Source organism: Oratosquilla oratoria, chromosome 11 (genome assembly GCF_046742065.1).
Source record: "Oratosquilla oratoria isolate Oo_2021 chromosome 11, ASM4674206v1, whole genome shotgun sequence".
Classification (NCBI taxonomy): domain Eukaryota; kingdom Metazoa; phylum Arthropoda; class Malacostraca; order Stomatopoda; family Squillidae; genus Oratosquilla; species Oratosquilla oratoria.
In genome coordinates, this window is record NC_134787.1 from 44344537 (window position 1) to 44355175 (window position 10639).

Sequence of the window (10639 nt, forward strand, 5' to 3'; positions counted from 1 at the left end):
AACTATATGCATATACCTACATACTGTTATAGGGTAGCTAAATAGAAGCATATGAACACTGTAAATGAATATATTAATCACAATATGGTAAAGCACTACATACGTGCGTACAGTTCAGAGGCGGAGTTATAACTAGACGCCAAGCTTAGTCTTGGCGTGAAACGGACAAAAACTCGCTTGGTAATCCCCACAGCTTCGTATACAAATACAAAAAACACAATGACAATATCAAAGATTAACAACATCCCAAACATAATTACGCAATTACAATATTAATTATACAATGGGGAAAATATACAACTCCTAATTGAGCAATACGTAAGTATAATACATAATGATAATTGTATGATGCTACAATGGATCACACCATTAAAATACATTGCATGCATGTATGTGTGCATATATGTATCAATATATGTATACATACGCCTGTGTGTACATACAGCATAAAGTATACACATAAAAAGCTAAATAGTTTGGATTTATATTTCTACGGTCCTTTTGAGCTTTGGTTCTATGCTAACCTTGGTTGAGTCATTAATTCCTAATTTTGCAAACGACCCTTAAGTTCTAGTGTGATGCCCCCCCTCCCCATGAATCCTGGTGACCGCCACTTGCCCCAGCTGTTTGAGCACACCGAGTCTAAAAGGCTCCTCACCTCAAAGATATCACTGTAGGTAATTAGCCATTTGCTATCAGGATGGCCGTCGGTATGACGGTTTCTGGCGTTTTATTTACCTATTTATTTTTCATTTATTCATTTATTTACATACGTATTTATTCATTCGTTTGTTTATTTATTTTACTTTACTTTTTTCACCACAGCTCGAATTCTGAGTTTTTCCAATATTTGGCAATATTTATCCTATCTTCTTATAATTCAGCCAACGAAATACAAGACCACGCTAGCATATGCCCTTTTTTCACCAAAAACATACCTCCACTTACTTCCGCCAAACCAGAAACAGCCAAATCGTACATTTGGGTGTATTTTTGGTGAATATGAATTATGGCCTAATTTTTGGAAATAAACAAGTTGTACTGTATATTAATACGCTAATTATTTTAAAATGTTCTATAGTTTTTATTGTTTGCTTGAAGACCTCATAATTATAGGAAATAATGGAAACACTATCGTCTCGATTCAAAAGGAAGACTTATGTATATATAATTTCTTTTCTTTTCCAATTCGTTTTGGTATTCAAGATGATCCATGATTTATGTGAATCAATTCTCGGACAGTGGCAATTTAAGATTGAATGATGATGGAGTTAGATGAATAATCCCTAACATCTTCAAAATGCCTTGATCGTGAATCGAAAGACACTTTTATGGGGGAGTCGTTACATACTTGATCCCTAACATATTTTTGGCGCGCTTCGATCAAGTGTCGTGGACAAACGCCTCCTCTTCTTCAATAGCCTTGCTATATTGACGCGCAGACGGTAGTGTAGTGGTACCGCGCTCGACAGCTAATTCAGCGTTCCGTGTTCGAACCTCGTCCAGGGTTGAAAATGTCAGCATCTCTCCACTGCAAGTCACCACTCCAACTCTCGTGGGGAACGAGCTTGCGTTGTGTGTGTGTGTGTGTGTGTGTGTGTGTGTTTATTTAGCTAGTTGTATTTTACGGGAAGGGGAGCTATGCTCGTGGTGTCCCCTCTTCATATCTCATTTTATCTAAACTATTTTTAAATTCATGTATTGTTTTTGCACACACCACTTTCTCATCGAACTTGTTCCAAATGCCTATTACTCTGTGGGGAAAGATGTTCTTTTTTTTATCTCTTCTGTGTGTGCGTGTGTGTAAGTGTGTGTGTGTGTGTGTGTGTGTGTGTGTGTGTGTGTGTGTGTGTGTGTGTGTGTGTGTGTGTGTGTGTGTGTGTGTGTGTGTGTGTGTGACTCACCATGGTCTTGGATCACGTGTTGGACTCGTGATCGACCTCCCGGATGAGACCTTAGAGCTCGTATGACCGATCTATGGGTAATACTGTGACCTTACACTCACACACAACCCCAACTCCTCGCCCACGAGAATTGGAGTAATAACCCTCAGCGCAGCGATACTGAAATTATTTCAGCCCTGGGCGGGATTCGAACCCGGACCGCCGTACTGGCAGGCGAGAACTCTAACCACCGTGTGTGTGTGTGTGTGTGTGTGTGTGTGTGTGTGTGTGTGTGTGTGTGTGTGTGTGTGTGTGTGTGTGTGTGTGTGTGTGTGTGTGTGTGTGTGTGTGTGTGTGTGTGTGTGTGTGTGTGTGTGTGTGTGTGTGTGTGTGTGTGTGTGTGTGTGTGTGTGTGTGTGTGTGTGTGTGTGTAAGGTCACAGCATTACCCATAAAACGAGCCATATATGTGAGTTCTAAGCTTTCTACCAGGAGGGTGATAGCTATCGATCACGAGTCCAACACGTGATCCAAGAAGGTGTGGGGGTGGGGTGTCACATTTGCTCATAACTATGAGACGTTTATGATCGAGGAAAGACGATGGGAGGACCACGGACTCCCTTCCTCCCACCCTACCTTTCCTTTTGGCTGAGGAGCCTACGCCAGGAGGCGTTGAGTATCTGCGGCCGAAGCCGTCACTTTAGCCCTATGATGCGCTTTGGGGGCTGTTGGGACAGGTAAGAGCCATTGCTGGGAATCAGAGGAAAAGTGCGGGATTCGAATCCATAACGACCGGCAACCTTCTGATTACGTCACCAGCGCATGTCTATGGCCGAACCAAGCAGACGGGAAGTGACCCCCTAAGGGGTTCCTAATGCCAACGGTTTGTTGATACGTTCTGTGACCTTTGGACCACAAGCAACATGCAGCGTAAGTAGATTGAATGCATCTAAGCAAAGGTCATACAGGGTGAACCAAAATTCTTCCTTCATAGGGATAGTGATCCCTATGAAGGAAGATAAGTTGAAATGTCCCTGCCTCAGTGTAAGAATGTCCACCAAATAATATTTTGTTGATCGAGGGTGATGTACATCATCTGACATTTGTTTTCATACAGGAACTATTTTCTATAAATATGAAGAATCTTAAAACACCCGGCACACTACACAGATGAACAAAAGTTTTCCATTTGAAATTCTGACATCTAGTGGCCAGTATAATATCATATGTAACGAGGTCCCTTTAATAATAATGGTGGTGGTGGTGGTGGTAGTGGTGGTGATGATGATGATGATGATGATGATGATGATGATGATGATGATGATGATGATGATGATGATGATGATGATGATGATGATGATGATGATGATAGAAGTAATAGTAATAACAATAATAATAATTATGATAATTATAATTATGATTATAATAATTATAATAATAATAATTATACTACTACTACTACTACTATTACTACTACTACTACTACTACTACTACTAATAATAATAATAATAATGATAATAATTATACTGCTACTACTACTACTACTACTAATATAATAATAATAATAATTATAATAATAATAATTATAATGCTACTACTACTACTACTACTAATAATAATAGTAATAATATTAATAATAATAATGATAATAATTATAATAATAATAATAATAATAATAATTAATGATAATAATAATAATAATAATAATTATAATAATAATAATTATAATAATAATAATAATAATGATAATGATAATAATAATAATAATAATAATAATAATAATAATAATAATAATAATAATAATAATAACAATAATAATAATAATAATAATAATAATAATAATAATAATAATAATAATAATAATAATAATAATAATAATAATAATAATAATAATAATAATAATAATGCAACATACCCTCCACATCTTCCTGTTGCTGTTATATTCCCTGCACAGCAACAATGGTAGGTAAATTCATCTGAGGATACCACACCCTGGAACAAATGAAAGACTTCTTAAAAGAGCATGTGGAAAGGTCCGATTTTATTTTTTATTCTTTATTATTATATATATTTTCTTAATCTCAGTCCTATTGGTCCAGCCTTTCTCTACCTTGCCAAACAACATTCCGCCGCGTCCCCACCAACATCAGAGGGTGCTGTTTTAGAATGGAAGAGCACACCATTGACGCAATTATTCAAGTACCATAATAGAGGTTGGGGCATCTCCACGGCTGAAGCAGCCATCTTTGTTTACCTCGTACCCTTACAAGTTGGACTACGCTCTCGATGATGTTGACCTCAACAAACCTTATACATACATAAACACACACACACACACAAACACACACACACGCATATATATATATATATATATATATATATATATATATATATATATATATATATATATATATATATATAAGAAAGAAGCTCCATCGTGGTGGGTCAATCACACATATATACATTTCTCATATATATATATATATATATATATATATATATATATATATATATATATATATACATATATATATATATATATATATATATATTTATCCGCGCACACACACACACACACACACACACACACACACACACATATATATATATATATATACATATATATATATATATATATATATATACAGTACATATATATATACATATATATATATATATATATACGTATATATATATATGTATATATACTGTATATATATTATATACATATATATATACATATATGTATATAATATATATATATATATATAAGTTAACCTCTTCCTGACCACTAGGTCCATTTATCTCACTTGAAGGAGTCAATTGAGTATTACACCGGTTGTGTGCGTGTGCGTGTACGGCAGCCGCTACGGCGGTGGGGACCCAATGGCCCCAAAATGGCGGACGGGGTGAGAGGGAAGGATTATGGGAGGAGCTGGAGTGTTGAGAGATATATAAAGTTCAGGTGAGACTACAGTGCTTTTGGTGGTGATTGTACAGATCAGCAGGAGTTGGCTAAATATCAGTGGAGCGCCGAGCCTCGAGTGGCCCTCAGCACCGAGCCAAGGCCACGTTCAATAACTTTCTCGGTTACGACGTCTCCCACCCCCGACCCCCCGTACCTCTTTGCCCACAATGACCTGAGCTCCTGTAGGCCTCGGCTCAGGGGCGGACCCCAACTGGAACGCGATGTTGCGTGATCGCAACCCCTATATGTCCGAGGACCGACCCTCAGCTCAATTAGATAGACAGATTGTTTGAGAAGAAATTGAATATATAATTAATCAAATAAATAGATGAATAAATAAATGAAGATAATATGAATAAGATTAATAAATGAATAGATAGATAAATAAAGTAATAATATAGATAAATGAATGAATGAATGACTAAATCAATGTAAATAAATCAACCAAATAATAATCAATGAATAAGGCAGAGTTAGTCGCTGTATTGCAAAGGTGGACTCCGACCTTCAGCCGAATGGGACAGATTCTGTTCGAGGCAGACAACTCCATTCAGGCACGACCAGGCAGCAACATAATTTAATCACACCAGGAGGAGCCTAACTGTAACCAGGGTGCTCGGATTTCAAGGAACAGAAAACACGAATAGAATAACACAGAATAAGATAGAATGATAAAAAATGAAATTGAATAAGAATACAAAGGAAAGAAAATAAGAATAAACTAATATGAAACAGAAATAGAGTCATTTGGGGAAGGGAGGAGGTACTATGGCAGTGAATGAATGAATAAGGAGATAATTAATAATCATAAAAAATAGATAAAAAAAATTCCACCTTCCTAGATCCGTAAAAACTATAAATAGAATTTTCACAAACGTTGGGAGAGAAGAATGATGTTTCCCCGCCCCTAACAATATACCATCACCGTTATAATTAGCATTATCACCATAATCACGGTTATTACTGTAATTACCATCAATACTATTACTTCTGTCATCAAAATTATTATGGACTACAACCCACAGCTGAACGTTTTGCGGCGTAAACGTCTTAACTACTGATTTCTCTGTCAACATGAAGAAATCCAGGTCACGTAAATTTCCCGTTTTCGTATCGGCTGTGTTCACGAGAGAAAACGGTTGAATCGAGGAAATGATCCTTCGATTCGAAAACAAATCACCAAATTGGTAAGATTAATTCATTCGGCCTTAGAGGCGAAAGTGGATTCGTTAACCCCTTATGTGGACCTGCAAAACTTCAGAAATTTTATGACAGCTACCACTAGTTCATGAGAAAGGGGAGGAGGCATGAATGGATGAAATAAATTAATGTCACCGACTATGACACTTCTCCCCACCAATCCACAGAGGGGTTATGGGAAAATTTGCCATAGGATCATCCATTCGTAGCCAGAATAAAATGTGTGCATTAACTTCATCGCAGTCATATCTCCTTCCAAACTGAATAAAACCGTTTGCCGCTAACCAAAACAAAATATATGACCGCAGTGAAGAAATTCGTCTGGTGGAGCGGTTGGCTGGTTGGCTGCCTGGTAGAGTAATAATAAGAGGAGGAGGGAGTTAGGAGGTGGAGGAAGAGGAGGAGGGAAATATTTCGGACTCTTGGTCAATACCTAGCAAAGGTAATTTAGACATACAGTATACGACAACCGATTGATCCGTAGACATTTTAACGGTTTAGATAAGCGAACCAACGCAAACTAATGTGAACTTTTCGGAGTTTGGACATGGACACGCGCGTGCAAGCACACACACACAAATAATTGGTCTACTTTGCATAAGTGAACACACGTACCCGTGTTTTTATTAGCATATTTGTATGTATATATATATATATATATATATATATATATATATATATATATATATATATATATATATACATATATGCAAAGTAGACCACTTGGAAAAAGAAACTAACGAAGCAGAGCGCTTTCGTATATTACATCCAGTGCAAAAATTGAAGATGTAATATACGAAAGCGCTCTGCTTCGTTAGTTTTTTTCCAAGTGGTCTACTTTGCATAAGTGAACACACGTACCCGTGTTCTTATTAGCATATATGTATATGTATATATATATATATATATATATATATATATATATGTGTGTGTGTGTGTGTGTGTGTGTGTGTGTGTGTGTGTGTGTGTGTGTGTATTCACTTGGTCTTTGGATCACGTGTTGGACTCGTGATCGACAGCTATTTCCCTCTTGGAAGAGAGCTCAGAGCTCGTAGGTCCGATCTATGGGTAATGCTATGACCTTGCACACACACACACACCCAACTCCCCGCCCACGAGAGTCAGAGTAACGACCCGAAGCGCAGCGGTACCGAAATAATTTCGGCCCTGGGCAGGATTCGATCCCAGAACTGCGGGCCACTATTGTGGTAGTTCAGTGCTCTACCAACTGCGCCACCGTGTGTGTGTGTGTGTATGCATAATAGATTAATTTTATGCCACAAATTTTATTTTGAATTTTGGTGGTTGGGGACTACTACTCAGAGTCCCCCTCCACCCCCTCCCAACCTTACCTAACCTCTGCTATGTGACCCGGATTCGAACCCGTGCGCTTGACCACCCAAGCGTCTGCCAGACGGGCACACTACCTCAATGGGATCCCAATAAGTTCTAGAACAGATGCTTATGTGTGAGTATGTGTGCGTGTATGTGTGTGCGTGTGTTAAAGTTTGCAGCTTTGAGGATCCAATGCAGGACCACCGGGCTGTACCCTGTGACCACGGTGGCTTCACAAACCCGGCTTGGTAAGGTTGTTCCTACCGATCAAGTGTCAACAATGAAATTATCTTCGGGACGCGGACATTGCACTGGTAGTAATGATAATCCTAGTTTCACTGATTAATCCGCAGTCCCTAGGAAACAGTAAAGGTCCTCAATTCTTCTCTGGAAAGAAATTCTGGACTGTTCTCTGTTGCATTGGAGCGTTTGTACGTCACTGGCTGAAAACAGGAACAGCCGCTGGTTGCCAGGTCTCCTTATGAACGAAGATGGAAATACAGTTGACGCTGAGATTATGGTCCCGGAAACCGAATGCCAACCCACAGGACCCGTTAAATAAAATCTACTGGAGATAGATTAACTCCTTTTCTATCGGGTGGTGCCGCAGAGATGAATAAGATCTCCTGGCAGCAGACACAAATTGACAACAAAGTAGCACTCAGTACGGAAGGACTTGAATGAAATTAGTCTAACATAAAAAAAAAATGAAGCGAGTAGACCAACCGAGGCAAGACGAAACAAAATGAAATCGAATAAAACAAAACAGAAATGGATATCACGTAATAAAACGTGACAGCAAGACGTTTATCGACACCATTACTCTCTCGTCACCGAACCACCCGCGATCAAGGGATAGTATACCGGGACACAAATCACTTCACTACGCGACCAAATACGCCTTTCTTGAGCACGGCCACGGCGCTGCTGTCGCAATCCGAGAACATTGTGAAAAATAAACAAACGCCACCCCCACTCCCCCCCCCACATCCGCCCTACCTCCCCATCCGCTACCACTTGCGCAGACTTGACCCTGAGGCTGCGCAGGATGACGAGACGGAGGAGCCTTCTTTGCGCAAGAGTTTACCAACGGCCGGACCGCAAGATCCTGTCCACCCCCTCCCCCAAATTAACCTTCCCCACCGCCCCCTTTCCCTCTCCCCCGACATCGCTCCCGCCATAACCCACAGAGCCGCAAATCAACCTCATCCGCAACCTTCCTCCTTCAAACCTCAAAAAACGAAAGAAAGAAAAAGTACACAAATAAATAAACAGATCAATGAATATATAGATGAATAAATGAATAGATAAATGAATAGATAAATAAATTAATAAATAAATGAATTAATGAATACGCAGATAAATTAATTTATAAATAGACAATCAGATGAGAAAAAATACCCCCTCCCTCTTCCCTCCCCTCTCCACCTGTCCGGTTGTGGCAGTTATTTGCGCATTTATTCTGGCTGCACCAAGGCGATTTTATTTTGCTGAATGAGACCACACACACACACATACACACATTCCACTGAAATAATTTCAGAATCGCTGTGCCACGAGTCGTTACTCCAACTCTTGTGGGCGGGGAGTTGGGTGTGTGTGTGCGTGTAAGGTCACAATATTATCCATAGATCGGTCATATATGAGTTCTGAGCTCTCTTCCGGGAGAAAAATAGCTGTCGACCACGAGTCCAACACGTGATCCAAGCCCATGGTGAATCACACACACACACACACACACACACACACACACACACACACACACACACACACACACACACATCCCTTACTACGAAAATTGAAACCTACTTCTCTACGGGGTATGGGGGTGTGGGAGGTAATTGTCAATGTGGCAGGGAACTTCGTTCCGACCTCCCATTCCCGTAGAATCTGCCCTTGCCATTCTTGCAGACCTGAGAATAGAGAAGACAATCCCAGTAAATGATATTTGGACAGGCGTATACACATAAACAAGTGTATGTGAACACCTTGTATAGACACGTACCCATTTCCACTTCTTAAGTCCCAGAGTGTCTCCAGCGAAGACAGGTTTCTTAACTCTGCGAAATGTGGAGCAATGAGCTAATTCTCTGGGGAGAGTTGGTTTACATATCAGTATTTAATGTAGGAACACACAGCTGTCACAATTCCTCCACGCCAGAAATTAACGTTCACTTGTATTTGCGTTTCGGTCAAATACACATACGGTAGAGTATTATGGGACTGTAGTTTAACAGCGCTTCTATCCTTATGGACAAATTCGCCCCCACAGACGTCAGTAGTAGCAACTTTGCCCATTGCGGTTGGTAGTATGTTGGGTTCAGACCAACCCACTATTTGGCACATTAAACGAAGGCATAAACGTCAATGGGTTAAAAGAAAATCCTCTACAAGATGCATTTTCGCCTAGCGCCCCCTCCCCTCTCCCCACCGAAGACATCTTGTTCCTCTCTACAGGAAGACATCTTCGCCTAGCGCTCTTCCCCATCGAAGACATCTTGCCAGATAAGATACGAAGACGTCTTAAAGAAAGAAAAAAAGAAAGAAATAAAAGTCTTGGAGGTCCGAGGTCTGACCCCGTCTTTACCATTCGGTTCTCGGAAATCTTTTCGAGGAAGAGGTGGAGAAGGAAAGGGAAAAGGAAGAGAGAAGGAAGACGAAGGGAAGGAAAATGAGGAAGATGAGGAGGGGGAAATGAGGAGGAGGGAGAAAAGGAGAAGGAAGAAAAGGAAGATGAGGAATGGGGATGAGAAGAGGAAAACGAAGAGGAGGAAAGGATAACGAGGAGGAGGAAAAGTAGGAGAGGAATAAGTAGGAGGAGAGGGATGAGGATGGGGATAATGATGATGATGATGATAATAAGAGGAGGAAGAGGAGAAGAATGAGAAGGAAGAGGAAGAGGAGAATGAGGGGGGAGGATGGAGACATTCACTGAAAGCCGCGTGGATCACCACCAACACAAATAGTGATGTCACACTTTGATATGAATACTTACATTGATGTCAATATCAATAATATAATCAATGAGTGTTATCATTATTGTCATGCTAATATTGTTATCCTATTTATAACGACATCACTAGGTTTGGGTCCAAATACAGGCGAATGTACTTAAGTCTTGCCATTGTAATTAAGTACAAGTAAGAGTAGTTTATGTGATAAAACAAATTCTTGTCACATATTTTCGTAAAGCACAATAGTAGTTTTCGTATATATACATTGATGAGTACACTATTGAAAACTGGGACTCGAT

General features: G+C 39.6%; 1 protein-coding gene across 1 annotated transcript in view; it reads right to left on the bottom strand.

Moving 5' to 3' along the window:
- Positions 1-9638, bottom strand: part of LOC143029776 (uncharacterized) — a 92320-nt gene extending 82682 nt beyond the window's left edge. The window contains exons 1-2 of the mRNA XM_076192704.1: positions 9196-9638; positions 3799-3875 (exon numbers count right to left, since the gene is read on the bottom strand). Of these exons, the coding sequence (XP_076048819.1) occupies positions 3799-3807 (9 nt within the window). The 5' untranslated portion in view covers positions 3808-3875; positions 9196-9638. The remainder of the gene's footprint in view (positions 1-3798; positions 3876-9195) is intronic.
- Between the last annotated feature and the right edge of the window lie 1001 nt (positions 9639-10639).